This window comes from Notolepis coatsorum (genome assembly GCF_963971535.1).
Source record: "Notolepis coatsorum genome assembly, chromosome: 14".
Lineage (NCBI taxonomy): Eukaryota > Metazoa > Chordata > Actinopteri > Aulopiformes > Paralepididae > Notolepis > Notolepis coatsorum.
In genome coordinates, this window is record NC_140178.1 from 58,898,970 (window position 1) to 58,914,130 (window position 15,161).

At 42.3% G+C, this 15,161-nt stretch overlaps 1 protein-coding gene across 1 annotated transcript in view; it reads right to left on the reverse strand.

Annotated features, from left to right (window-relative positions):
• The window catches only part of LOC311240251 (serine/threonine-protein phosphatase 4 catalytic subunit B-like), a 44,590-nt gene that overhangs the window by 14,430 nt on the left and 14,999 nt on the right, over window positions 1-15,161 (reverse strand). The window contains 2 exon segments of the mRNA XM_084328804.1: window positions 10,591-10,780; window positions 10,890-11,016. Of these exon segments, the coding sequence (XP_084184930.1) occupies window positions 10,591-10,780; window positions 10,890-11,016 (317 nt within the window).

A 15,161-nucleotide genomic window follows, 5' to 3' on the forward strand; every position in this document is an offset into this window, starting at 1 on the left:
ATCAACTTCATTAGCTCAATGCTACCGTTACCACCTCCAGATGGTTACTGGAAAAAATTACACTCCACCGCATACAAATTTATTTGGAATAACAAACCTCCACGTATAAAAAGATCCACCGCACAGAGAAACAAAGCCGACGGAGGTATGGCATTTCCAGATTTTTACCACTATTTTAAGGCGTACTCTTTAAGACCACTGACAACCTGGTTTGATTCCCAAGCATCTGTATCCTGGAGAAACTTAAAAGTAAATATAGTAGCACCACATAGACTGCAGGACATGGTATACACCATATTATCAATTAAGCAATGCGAATTAAAATTTGGCCCTTATTACTCATGTGATCCGGATATGGCGTGAAACACAAAAAAATATTCTAACCTACATAAATGGCATAGTCATACTCCCCTATTCAATAACAATGGACTCCTGATTGGAAAACAACCTATAAGATACCCTAAATGGGAAAAGCAGGGCATACACACATTAGGAGATGTTTTCAACAAACTGGGTTTTTGTAGCTATAAAGACATACATAAAAAATGTAATCTCACCAGTTCCACATATTTTTACGCACAGTTATTGGTCTGTTTGAAGGCTCATGGAGTCCCATTAAGGATACCAATTGAGCACCACAGATATCACAAATTCTTCTATGAAAGAGACATCGAGAGGTTTCGTATCTGATTTATCATCAATTACTAACGTCCTCGTATGGAATCCTCCCCCTAGACTCAGTCTGGAGGAGAAATATACCAGACTTGGAAATAAATTTTGATTGGCAAGAAGTCTGGGCAAACGTTCGAATTGCGTCACGTAACCCAGACCACCAACAAATTAATCTTAACTATATTCATAGGACATACCTGACTCCTATAAGATTGAACAGAATGGGACTTAAACAAGACTCCAGATGTTCCTTATGTACAAATGGGGATGAGGGTACATTTATGCACATGTATTGGGATTGCCCACCAGTTAAGATATTCTGGAAAGAAGTGTCCCAGCAATTATCAAATTTCTTATTTCTGCACATACCTGTACACCCCTCTGTATTGCTGTTGAATGATGTTTTTGAGTTTGCAGTCCCTATACAGCCAAAGAGATTAGTTTTATCTGGTATCACAGCGGCTAAAAAGCTGATAGCATCACGATGGTTTCAACCGGAAAAAATGTGTCGGAAGGTATGGGTTCTTACATATCTCGATGTGATTTATCTAGAAATATCTACAGCAAGAATTTTAGGTGTCAGTGAAACCAAAATTGCAATGTGGTTAGAAGTGGTGGAGAGAATAAAAGCTAGCATATGAATTGTAGTGCCTGGTTAGGAGCGAATGATAATGGATGGATTATCCAAGTGGGGGTCCGGGGGGGGGGGGGGGTGAACGAGCGAGAGCATATGTATGTAGGGTATTAGATAGCAAGTATTAGGTGTATATCCTGTATACTACATTTATTTAAATGGTGATTTCATTGGATGTGTACTGTTAATGCTTGTATGTCTAATTTTATGTTATGTTTAAAAAATAATTAAAAAATAAAACACAAAAAAAGGCGACCGTCGTAAAAACCAAAACACACCGCAGTTTAAATTATTTTACATTACTATTTTGTTAACCGCCATGTGGCTGACGAGACCTCTCAGACCTCGCAAATGTCACTCGCCCAATAGCCTCCAGCTGCAACCGCGGAGCAAGCAGCGTAATCCTGTCTCTCGAGTCGCTGAGTCCTACCATTATTGCTCCGCAGCTCGCCAATGATTGCTGCGCCGCGATAGAAAAAAAAAGCTGATGATATTTGGCGCCTCTGATTGGCTCAATTTAGTTTAAATCTGTATGCATCTACAAATCATATTATACCAGGTAGCCAATTCCGTCAGACTCCAAATCAAATTGACGGCAGCGTTTCCGTTAGCCGGTAATTACCGGTATTTGACTGGCAAAATCTGTTGAAGTCCGACATATTTAATCTCTCCGGTCATAATGTCCGGTGAAAATAATTCCCTCTAAACACAATTAGATTATTTGAATTGTATTAAAATAGGCTAAAATTAAATAGCCTATGCGATGAACGAAACAAACAATCATTACATTTGTTTCATCGTTGCTTCACCAAGCCGGTCTAATAATGACATCCTGTTGTCAGCGCGAGCTGGCTGCTGATATATTTGCGAGAAGCATCCATCTGCTGGCCGGCAGGGTGCAGTACTCCAATTCAGCCATTGGCAATTCAGCTGTTGGGTGGGGGCGCTGCTGAGCGGTTTCCAGACCGGACCTAAAAAACACTGCTGCTCCATGCTTCACGTAAATATATCAGCAGCCAGCTCGCGCTGACAACAGGATGTCATTATTAGACCGGCTGCTTGGTGAAGCAACGATGAAACAAATGATTATTTCGTTCATCGCATAGGCTATTTAATTTGAGCCTATTTTAATACAATTCAAATAATCAAATTGTGTTTAGAGGGAATTATTTTCACAGGACATTATGACCAGCACCAAGTCGTTGGGAGGTGGAGATACTCATCACGCAAACCCACAATAATGTTGCAGTCTCTCTCTGCCAAATTTCTCAGTGCTTCGCTTGATATAATTAATACAAATGTCCAATATAACGGAATTCGTTGGCTCATAAAAATGTGATTATAACAGACTGCTGTTTATTAAGGTCGGGCAGACTGCCCACCGTCGGCAGCAGCACGAAGTCTCGAGGGACTTATTTTATTTGGAATATATTAATGACTGTATATACGCAAAAGTAGCCTAGTTTTAAGTTAAAATATTATAAATGCCTTGATGATGTCATTCTTTATAGAGGCCTATCAATTGTTTTTAAGCTCAATAAACTCTGACCGGAATTTATCCCATTTGTCCGGTAGATTGAAATCTACCGGACACTCGGACCTGCAAAAAAAAAATCTAACGGAAACCCTGATTGACGGAACTCCCAATCAAATTGACGGAAATCCGTCTGGAGACGGAACGCTTTAATGCCTGGGCATTGTGCACATCCTTATGCACAGTCTGCCAGTGCTGTAACCCTAAGGAGATGTTTACCTTCTTTGCAGGGCTATAACTTTTTAAATATTATAGCTATATCGACATTACTATGGCCCATTCAACATCGGGTATCTATGGTTCCGGATGTGGGAACGTTATATTTTTTCATTCATACATTGTCGTGTTAATACCGTCGTGAATATAAGTATGTTTTTAAGGTTTTCTGCAGTAATTCCTAAAACGCGAGTTATAGGCCCTGACGCATATGATAGATTATCGATTGGCGTTTCTTTCCTATACACGCTATATTAAAAAATTTAAATGTATATGATCGGTATTCATTATGCTTCTTCATGCGTGAAGGAAAGGGGGGGGGGGGTCGTTTATAATTCCTTGATAGTCAGTAGCATCTTTTTTTACTATGGGTTGATACGTTGCTCAGATGGATTGCCGTGAAATGAATAAACAATCGGGCTGAAAATAACGTTACGTTTCTAGTCGATCCGCTAGATCCATTTCCCGTTTGTATAATGCAATAAACGCCGGAATCATATTGATTATTGCGTTTCGAAAGCGATCCCAATGCATTCGAGTGTGTATCTAGATCTACGCTACAAGATATTACTGCCGGAGGAATTTCCTCGATGCACCGAGCGCCACTTCCGGTTTGGCTTAGAGTGTAACTCGCCCGACATCCACCAGGCGGCGGTATTGAGGCGTTGCAATATCAGACAGGGTCCAGCTGCAGTCCCGGAGGGAGGCTGGATGAATTATGAATGCCATGGCGAAAAAATTAAATATTGACTCGTGTCTGGCGCACAACGCATGGCGGGCAATAACAAGTATACTCGTTTTTTGGCGTCCAATGTGTTAAGAGGTTAAGATGTTTTCTGGCAAACTCTAATCTGGTCTCAGTTTTTGAGGCTCACCAATGGTGGTGACATCTTTGAGGTGAATCCCCTGTATTCACTCTGGTGAAGTCTGCTCGTTGACTTTGACACAGATACGCCTAACTCCTGAAGAGTGTTCTTGATCTGGCCAACTGTTGTGAAGGTTTTTTTATTCACCAGTGAAATAATTCTTCCATCATCCACCACAGTTGTTTTCCGTGGTCTTCCGAGTATTTTGGTGTTGCTGACCTCACCAGTGCGTTCTTTCTTTTTAAGAATGTACCAATCAGTTGATTTGGCCACATCTAATGTTTTCGCCATCTCTCTGATGGGTTTGTTTTGATGTTTCAGCCTAATGATGGCTTGCTTCACTGATAGTAACAGCATCAGATTCCAAATGCAAATACCACACTTGAAATGAACTCTAGACCTTTTATCTGCTCCTTGTAAATTAAATAATGAGGGAACCAATGTTCCCTCTAATAATTTTTTGGTCTGAGCAAACACTCAAACATCCTGAGCAGACATCAGCAACTACTGAGCAACATACGTCACCTGCCGATTAACCGGTTAGTTCAGGGGTCAGCAACATTTACTATCAAAAGAGCCACTTTTCCCCCGTCCCACAAAATAAAATGCTCAGGGAGCCGCACAACCTATTTACCCTTAAAATGAAGATAACACAGTGTATAACGTTTTATATATCCCCAAGCATACCCCACATTTAGCATAAAACGACTGACAATTGCATACCCAAAGTAATTTGCGATTTATTATACTTTATACTTATAGCACACAGTTTGTTGCATTAATGGAATTATAAAGCAACAAAAAGAAAATGTTTGACTTTTTAATTGCTGTTTTTACCAAAGGAAACCCCCAAACTCTTATGAAGAGGAGAAAAAAATACTGGCTGTGTAGACCTATTTTTTAATAAAACACAGAAGAGGAGACAAAACACTGGTGTCTGTAGACCAACTTTGAAATAAAACCCTGAACTATTCAGGTATATTTGAGTCCTTCCCTTATTTGTGGAACATTTATAAAATAGAAAGTAGTCCACTTTGAAAAAAGAATACCATGTGTAGACCTACTTTGAAATAAAACACAGAAAAGGAGAAAAAACACTGGCATCTGTAGACCTACTTTGAAATAAAACCATGAACTATGCAGCTCTATTAGAGTCCTTCCCTTACTTGTGGAAAATCTATAAAATAAAAAGTAAATTTTTCATTGTTCGCAAATTTCGCACCACATAACAGGCATACAGGTAAGCCTTTTGTTGACTAAATATCTTAGTTGATGAAATCTTTTTTCATTTCAGTGTCACAGTATGAAAAAAAGGGGGGGGGGGGTTTGGGTCAGGGAGCCGCAGCTGATTGGCTAAAGAGCCGCATTCATTCGGCCTCGAGGCCGCAGGTTGCCGACCCCTGCGTTAGTTGATATTAGGGCTGAGCTTCGGGGCCGAGCTTCGATTTTAATTCGAAGCTTCGAATTCTTTTTTCTTTTTTTTATATATATATATATATCTTTTTTTTGTATCTTATGTTGTGGGACTTGTACAGCACTTTGGTAAACGTTGTTGTTTTTAAATGTGCTCTATAAATAAAGTGGATTGGATTAATGAATTAAGTAGCCCCTTTCGTGACTGTGACGCAGCCAACAGTGTGATTTAATTCAAGGTGGATCGCTGTTGTCGTTTGAACAACTTCAGATTTCATGGGAACTACCAATCCCCCAAATCAAGAATGTTTAAGATGAATGAAGTAAGATTTTGATTATTTGAAATATGGCCTGTGTAGACTAAACTATGCACAGAATTATGTCAGTCTACAAGGTCCGGATTCTACATGGTCTGGCAATGTAGACCTTGTAGACTCCACTACAGACCAATTATCAGTGAATGTTCATGCATTTTTAAGAAGGGCTACTTCCACAAAAAAACAAAGAACTCACCAAAACATCTCAGTAGCACCTTATCTAAATGTTCTATTTCATATATGGAGATTCATATTTATTTATGTATTGCATGCATTTCTACATTTTATTTCCTATTTTGTTTATTCATCCCAGTATCTTTCTTTCTTATGTGTGGAATTCTACAAGGCATTTACATTAACATTTAGTCATTTAGCTGACGCTTTTATCCAAAGCGACTTACAAGTTCTGTACGACAGGTCATCAGGAAGGATACAACTCTATCAGCTGAGTAACAATATTCATCAAAGTGTTGCGTGTTACAGTGTAGGTTAGTTTATTAGGACAAGTGCATGACAGTAAGGTTAGTTAGGGTTAGATTTTTTTTATTTTATTTTTTAAATTGTATTTCAGATAATGGTTGAAGAAGTGCGTCTTTAGTCGACGGCGAAAGATTGGATGGGATTCGGCTGTCCTAACTGGGGTGGGTAGTTCATTCCACCATTGTGGGGCAAGGACTGAGAATAGGCGTGTAGGTGGTGTATATGTGTTTGAGGATGATATCCTTCAAACAGGCAATAGTGATGATATAATTTGGGCAGTGCTGAGCTGGGTTACTTTCCTCCAGTGTATTTGTCCCCCGGCCCCACCCACACACACCGAAGTAAAAATAAAAATAAAATAAAAAATTTGAAAAAAGAAAATCTTGAAATTTTTTATTTAATTTTTTTTAACTTCGATTTTTTTTTAATGTTCGAAGCTTGTGCCATCGAACGAAGCTTCGAAGTATTTAAGACAGCCCTAGTTGATATGCGGCGGTTTGTAAAAAATCTGTCTAACATAAAAATATATACATTTTGCCGATACACAGAAATAATACAAAAAGGCATATTATATTCCTTAATCAAATATTTATTTGACCATTGATTGATGATACAGAGCATAGTCCTTACTTTGGCTGGGTTGGCGGCGGCGGTGTGAGTCGTGTCTAGGGGTGCACCGATATATCGGTCGGGTATCGGTCGATAAGTGCCTTGTTGACTGCTATCGGCCGATAAGCTCAAATGTGCCGATAGCAGTCGCCGATAAATAACATCAATTTGTGTAGCGTCAAAAGGCAAAAAAAAAATAAGTTCACTCGCGACCTACCTGCACAACGCCCGCCGTCCCCCACACACAAGCTACTGCATCAAAGTTACTACTTATGATTAACAAGGCATTCGTTTGGTGGCATTAACGTTATATAGTTAGTGTTACACGGACAATAACATCAGCATATTATTATTACCCATAGCAGCAAGGCATTACTCCGAGTCCGTTCATAGCTCAGTTCCATTCCGTTGCAGCATGAGCTACCGGGAGGCAGAAGACTAACGTTACTGGTGAAATGTGATTTACGTTGGAATACTCCTTTGCCAACTTGCTGTACTTTGCTTGCAGGTCTGCAGCCATTATTGCTGGATTATGAATAGCCCCAACTTTAGCCAACGTAACGTTATGGCTAAACCTTTAACATTAGTTAACGCTAGCTTTCGGTTAGCTGTTCAATGCTAATAACACAACCAAGCGAACCCATCAGAGCTCCCCATCAACACCACTCTGTCGGGAGGATGGCATTTAAGAAAGTATCTGCTGTTAAAATGACACAAACATTCGTTTTGTGGCATTAACGTTATATAGTTAGTTACACTTTCAATTACATCAGCATAGTATTTACCCGAAGATAGCAAGCAAGCCGTTCATAGCTCGGTTCCATTCCGTACCCAACTACCCATTCTGCAATCTGTTAATAAAGTTTTCAACCAGACAAATGTATAGAAAGGCTTTGTTTTATTATAACATTTGTTGCAGTAAAATCATTGTGTCTCGTTTGGCCATCCTGTGGAGCGCGCTGGTCGGCGGGCACTGCCGGGCAGCTAACGTATTAGCTTGTTGTGGTTCTGAGTTTCTCGCAAGCAGATCAATGGCGGCATGCCCCGAAGTAGAAAATGAATAAACGCTTGCCGATTGGTGGTAAGAACAGCAGGAGGTGGGTGCTAGCGGTGTGGCGTAATTGGCCGAATCGACTGTCAATCAAAATGGTTCCATTGCATTGGTTGAAAGCTCTGGTTGAGAGAATAGTATCCCGCTGCAGGCCGCCAGAATGGTTCCATTGCATTGGTTGAAAGCTCTGGTTGAGAAAATAGTATCCCTCTGCAGGCCGCCAGACGATACTGGGAGAGGGATAAGGATACCATAAACATATTTCTTGATGTTTCCTTTTTTTAAGTAAGTAAAGAGGCCTACAAATACAAACATACAAATATACAGTAGTTTCATTAAAAAGAATTTAAAAAAAAAATATTAAAAAAAATAGTAAAAAGAATTACAAATACTTATTTTTTGCCACAAGTATCGGTATCGGTATCGGCCGATTGTGTTAGTTGAACAATCGGTATCTGTGGCCAATTTTCATATCGGTGCACCCCTAGTCGTGTCACTAACTTTTGTCTTTTTAGGAGGCTGACTCGTCATTATTTTATTAAGTGAATTATCATGCGACTTCAAGGGTGACCATATTGTGATTTTTTTTAAAGAGGACACTCTGCCGTCAGCCTCAAGATACTTAATCAAAGTTTACTCAAAGATGCCTTATCATTATAATATATTTAAAGTATACCTCCTCTGTATGGATATAAAATTAGTTTATATTATTTTATATAACAAAATAATATCTCTCTATAACCAAAGTTACTCAACATGCTGTAGTATGCCTAAAGTAATGACAAATCGCAAGAAAATAACTAAATCAACATATGACAAACTAATATATTGACATAAATCATTTGATGTATAATTAAATCAAAGGAAATGCGTTTGGGTCTGAGAGTGTGGCTGGTCTGCCGTTCTGATGCTGGATACTATTGGTTTGTTTTGGCAAAATTCTTCTGCTCTGTGTGACAATAAATAAATGAATGATGATATGCAATTTAAAAACAAAACTAAAGCCTCAGTATGAGTTTAAGACCTGAACATGGTCCCGTTTGTTGAAACAAAAAAATAAAAAGAATTGCGCAACCGATTTCAGATGTGCGCGGGAGCGTTTTGCCATGTGCGCGCACGGGCGCACCTTAGGGGGAACATTGGCGGGAACAACACACAGCTGGCCATGGAACAGCTGAGCAGTCAATTGTCCAATTACTTTTTGGACTGTATAATAAACATACTTGCAGTCTTCTGTAGTTAACCAGCTGGGAGAGCTTTTGGATTGGTGTTAACATGTAGATGAAAAATAAGTACTGGCCTCAGACAGATATTCTTTAGAGTTCTGACAATACACAATGCTCCGTTCACCATTATCACAAAGATTTTAAATGCATGAAATATGCAAAACAATTCCCTTTCCCCTATATTTCCATTTCTTATTAAACTAAAGACAAAACATTGTGTTTCAACATGTTAAAAAGGTATCCAACTGAGTTCTTATAAACAGCTCACTTTTGTTTATATTCACATTTCCACTTAAACAGACGAAACAGAGATTCCATTGTTGGCAGAGGTGGGCAACCATGTTTTTTTCTATCTACCAGTCGATCGCAAGGGGCCTCAGAGTTGATTGCTGGATGACCCTGACAAAAGACAGTCATCAATCACACTTAGGCTTGCGGATTTAGGTGGGGTATCTCCCAGGCCTTTCTGTGTGGAGTGTGCATGTTCTCCACGTGCTCGCAAGGGTTTCCCCCCGATAAGATAATGCACAACAACAGATCGCTAACGCTGTGGCGTCCTTGACGAAGACGGAGAGGAGCACTTGGATTGGTCCCTGGGGCCCGGCTCACGTTGATGCCATATCTGCTCAGCGAATCCTCTATCCTGGGTGACTCTTTGGCCTGCCTTATTTTTTCACAGGTTTCACTGGGCACCCCTTTGAATCGCACAAAAATGGATTTTGAGGAAGATCGTATATAATATAAATTGAAGCACAAGGGTATGTTTACATATCTCCACATTCTTTTTGTGTTCTTCGTCACCACCGTATTGCCAGGACGACATAGAATCTGGAGCTGATCCATACACAATGAAAGGGAGACTGGTTTTGTGGACCCATATAGTTTATATATCCATACACTTTTTTTTTGTTTTTTATAAATAATAATAATATATATGCATATGGTTCTGAAGCAGAAAATGTCCCAAATGTGTTCTCTCACAGTCACCTTTAACATCTTTCTACAATTAATTCTCTATGGAGCAGCTCTAGATTTTACATCACTGGTCCTGCCTTTGGGAGGGAGTTGGCCATGTGCACAAATATTGAGTGGACTGCCGTAGATCAGAAGAATAACATGAATTTTTGGATTTAGTGGCAATCTCTCAATCATCAATATCCATTCAAACATGGGACCATGAATTATGCACAGTGTAAGATTCATGGCCACGAGGTGCAGCTGTTTTACAAAGATGGGAGGATAAGAGAAAGCAGCAAGGAAAACATGCATTTCTTCAAGCAACTTTGGGCACCATTTCTTTTATTTGGGTTGTTCACATTTATACTGTAGTAATGAGACTGTAGCCTTTTACATAGTTCTAATGCGTAAGAAAGTCCTGTTTGCAGAGAAAATGTTGTGCAGCTCATTCCTGACTAGAAGGGCTCATATGGGCAATTTCATGACTCGCTGACGGAGGCTCATCTCTTGTTCAGACAAAGTATGTGATTTACACTGCTATGGAAGCAATATTTGCCCAAGAAAAAGTTGCATAGTGCATGTTTTCCATTAACAACCCTAAAAGATAAAACTGACCTGTAGCAGTAGTTGGGCGCCGACCATACGGTGAGGACGGTCTCGTTGAAGTGCCACTTGTAGCCCTCCATCACCAGCTGGTGGGCTCTGCAGATCATGTGAATGTCGTTGGCCGCGTTGAACTGGGCCACCACATCACTTCCAAACAGGTAGCCTGCACCCCTGGGACTCACGCCCCACCCTGTGGTGTCTGAGAGACCAAGTCAGTCAACTGGGGTTCAATAATACAAAAAGAAAACTGTCTTAACACATGCCAGTGGTGAACCAAGGTTAAAACGGTAGAGGGGCTCCTTCTGTACCTTCGGGGTCCGACCACAGGAGGTCACACATGGGTCCGTCATGAGGCACTTCCTGCTTCCTATCGATGGTGCGGATCTGGTCCAGCGTCTGGATGGAGGGCGACAGGCCACCGTGCACACAGAAAATCTGAAGGACAGAAAGAGACTATTAGGACTAAAGCCGATTTTACACTGCATGGTACCAGCTCAACCTGCTACCAGGTACTTTGTTTTCCACTGTCTGCAGATAGTAGCCCAGTCGCTGCATGAAACTGCTACGCCCCCAACTAGGGTTGGGTACCGTTCACATTTGAACCGGTACCTGGGAATCGATACCGGTACCCGGCGGTACCTTTTTCCGGTACTTTCATTGTAACACCACAAAAACCCCTCCCTACCTCCCAAATCGTTCCTACAAGGATTTTTTAATGTTGCATGATCATGTATACATTTATTATGTATTATTCCTTTTTAAAGGTCGCCTATTTTTCAGAGAGAGCGAGAGAGAGATTATGGAAGAGGGGCGTACATGTGAAAACTTCGTGTCACAGATCTATTAATAATAATAATAATTCATTTATTTTGTATAGCGCTTTTCAAAGACCCAAAGTCGCTGACAATAGGCAAAAAAGAAACAAAGAAAACAAAGAAACATAGAACCACAGGGAAACGGAGGACAATAAGAAATACACAGGAACATAAAACCACGAGTAACGGATAACAAATACGGGAGTGAGTAGGGGAGACAGTCGGGAGGAGAGTACGGGGAAAACCAAGGGGGGTGGGGGGGGCAGGAGAGGAGAGAACGTGGGGCAGGGGGAAATGGTGGCGAGTTGGCGGAGGGTGGTTATGGGTAAGGAAGGTTGAATGCTTGGGAGAACAGGTAGGTTTTGAGTCTGGATTTGAAGGTGGAGAGTGAGGGAGAGTCTCGGATGGTCTGAGGGAGGGAGTTCCAGAGTCGGGGTGCAGCTCGTGAGAATGCCCGGTCACCAAAACTTTTGAGTTTGGATGACGGGACAGTGAGGGAAAGAGTGGAAGAGGACCGGAGGGAACGGGTGGGGCGGTAGGGGAGAAGGAGGTCAGTCAGGTAGGGGGGGGCCAGGCTGCGTCTATTCTAAACGCAAACGGTTCATGCGTTTTGCTAATCTGATTGGCCACTGACGTTTCTGGTCATGTGACATGTGCGCCCAATCGCGTGACGCGCCCATTTCCACCTCGACCAGCAGCAAACCCTAACCCGTCCCTAACCCTAACCGTTCTATCGCCATGCTCTAAGACAAACTCTAACCGTAACCAACTTCGAAAGAGTGCCTAAGCTTAACCGGGGAAAGAACTTGCCGGTGCGACCAGAAACATCAGTGGCCAATCAGAGCGCAAAAAGTGAACGCGGAAGCATGCACCGTTTGGGTTTAGAATACAGGCTATGGAGGGCTTTGAAGGTGATGCGTAGTGTTTTGAAGTTAATGCGTTCCTTGATCGGGAGGGAGTGGAGGACAGGAGTGTTCGCGGGACCGGGTGTTAGTGAGGAGGCGGGCGGCTGAGTTTTGGACCATCTGCAGTTTATGGAGGAAGCGGGAGGTGATGCCAGTGAGGAGGGAGTTACAGTAGTCCAGGCGGGAGGAGATGAAGGCGTGTATGAGGGATTCAGCAGCAGGGGGGGGGGGGGGGGGGGGCAGTGACGGATTTTGGCGATGTTGCAGAGGTGAAAATATGAAGTTTTGACAATGGAGCGGACATGGGGGTCAAATGAGAGGGTGGGGTCGAGGATGACACCGAGGTTGCAGACTAGGGGGGAGGGGATGATGGTGGAGTCATTGATGGTGAGTGTGATGGGTCCGGATCTGGTGAGGGTGGTGTTGGTGCCGATGATGAAAAGTTCTGTCTTGTCACTATTTAATTTGAGGAGGTTATGGGTCATCCAGGTTTGTAGTTCCGTGATGCAGGATTCAATGTGACTGAGGGGAGGGCTGTGGGGGGATTGTGTGAGAGCAGGGGGCCTAGGACTGAGCCTTGGGGGACACCCTGTGTGACTGGGGAGGGGGAAGAGGTGTGGCCGGAGAGGGAGATAAATTGATGTCCGTCAGTGAGATCGGAAGAAAACCAGTCAAGTGCTGTGCCCTCAACACCCAGTTGGTGCAGCCTTTGGAGGAGGATGGAGTGACCCACTGTGTCAAAGGCTGCACTGAGATCTAGTAGGATCAGGATGTTGAGGGCACCAGCATCAGCGGAGATGAGGTCATTGATTACTTTGACCAGTGCAGTTTCAGTGCTGTGAGCAGGGCGGAAGCCAGATTGAAGGGGTTCGTAGAGGGTGTTGGACTGGAGATGGGAGTGGAGTTGGGAGGCAGCAATGCGTTCAAGTGTTTTGGAGAAGAAAGGGAGATTGGATATGGGGCGGTAGTTGGAGAGGTTGGATGGGTCGAGGGTGGGTTTTTTGAGGACAGGGGTAACAGCGGCGAGTTTATAGGGGGAGGGGACGTGGCCTAGGGATAGTGACTGGTTGAAGAGGGCGGTGAGGTGGGGGATGAGAGCAGGGAGGCAGGCCTTGGTGAGAGTAGTGGGGAGGGGGTCAAGGGAGCAGGTAGTGTTAAAAGGTAGTATTAAAGCAATGCAAGCTTAGCTAGCCGCGTGTAGCTGGCTGTTCCATTGCAGATCCTACATCATCATCATCATCAAACCTTTATTTGTATAGGCAGGTTAATTAAGAACAAGTTCTTATTTTCAATAACGGCCTATTTGGGGGTAAAAAGCCCCCTAGGGGAAAGGGGATAGGGAATAAAATAAATAAAACACAAAGGAACATTATTAAAAAGGCAGGACATACATACAGAGCAACAACTGAACTGAACAATAACAACTGACGGACAACAGAACAATAGTGGCAGCATGGTGTTAGCTCATGGAGAAGCAGCTACATGAGTGCTCTAGGGAGTTTGTTAAAGTTTCCTTAAAGAATCTAATTGAAATAAACGTTTCCATATTTAAGGTTTTTTGTAGTTTGTTCCAGCTATCAGCTGCTGCATACTGAAAGGAGGAACGGCCTTGTGAGGAGTTGGCATGGGGGGCGTTTACCAGGATATGTGTGGCTGACCGGGAGTGGACGAGGGTGGACTAGGCGAGTAAGGTAAGGGGGAGTACGGCCTAGAAGTGTTTTATATACAAAGGCCAGCCAGTGGATGTTGCGTCTAATCTCCAGGGAGGGCCAGTTTACTAGGGAGTATAGCTCGCAGTGGTGGGTGCTTTGCTAAAATCAAATAGCGGCAGGACAATCATCTGGACCTACTAACCACTCTCCACTGGTGGCTAGCCCTGCCACCACATTCCAGTGGAGGGGGCCCGGCACGAGAGCAAGAGCGAGAGAGGTCTCTGCTGTCTGCTGTCAAAACCGCTTCCGCATTATTTCCACTCGCTCCGCTTTGATCATAATTTCAACGTATCACAGTTGATTGTGGGCAGGCAGTGGCAGTATTCTTACACGTCACAGATTGACGTAAATTCAGAATGGCTTAGTTCAGTGGGTGAGGTTCCTGCCTCAGCTATACTGAAGAAATGGGACTGGGTAGAGATTTCACATCTAGTCAGTGTTGGTACAACCCCACATTGCTAGAAAACAATGCAAACTACTGGAAAAGGCCATTTATAAGGGACCTTTAAGTTTAAATATCAACATTATCAAGTCAAGTCAAGTTTTATTTGTCACGGCATACAGGGCATACAGTGAAATGCGGGTGGTCCACAGCGATTGTGCAATAATACAAGTAATAAGAATAAAACATAACAGGTATAATGTACATAAAGTTTAAAATGCATGGTAAAAGACATGCTAAGGTCCTGCAATAGTGCAATACAGTGTTAAGCTACAGATGAGGCACTGGGTCTTATATACACTACTATACAATATACAGTTATACTATATATCCTTATGCTATCTTGCTATATCCATCTATTGCTATACAAGAACCACTCCTGTTCTTTATTTTTTTATTTTATTTTTTATAAAGTAAAGTGACCTTTTCATTTTGTAAAGTGACCGTTTGGTGTGAGTGTGTGCAGCATGTGTGTGTGTGTTCGTGCTAAAGTGACTGTTAGTGTGTGAGCATATACACAGGGCTCTACAGTGCGAGCATTTCACTCGCATTTGCCCCTTAAAATAGATTTGTGTGCGAACCGGACAAATCATTTAGGAGCACAGTGTGCGAGTAATGGTTTTGGGTACACAGAGCAGTGCGGACCTTCAATTTTAGAAGCTACAGGTATGACATCTAACTATTCAGCCCTGCGTTTGACAGCTCT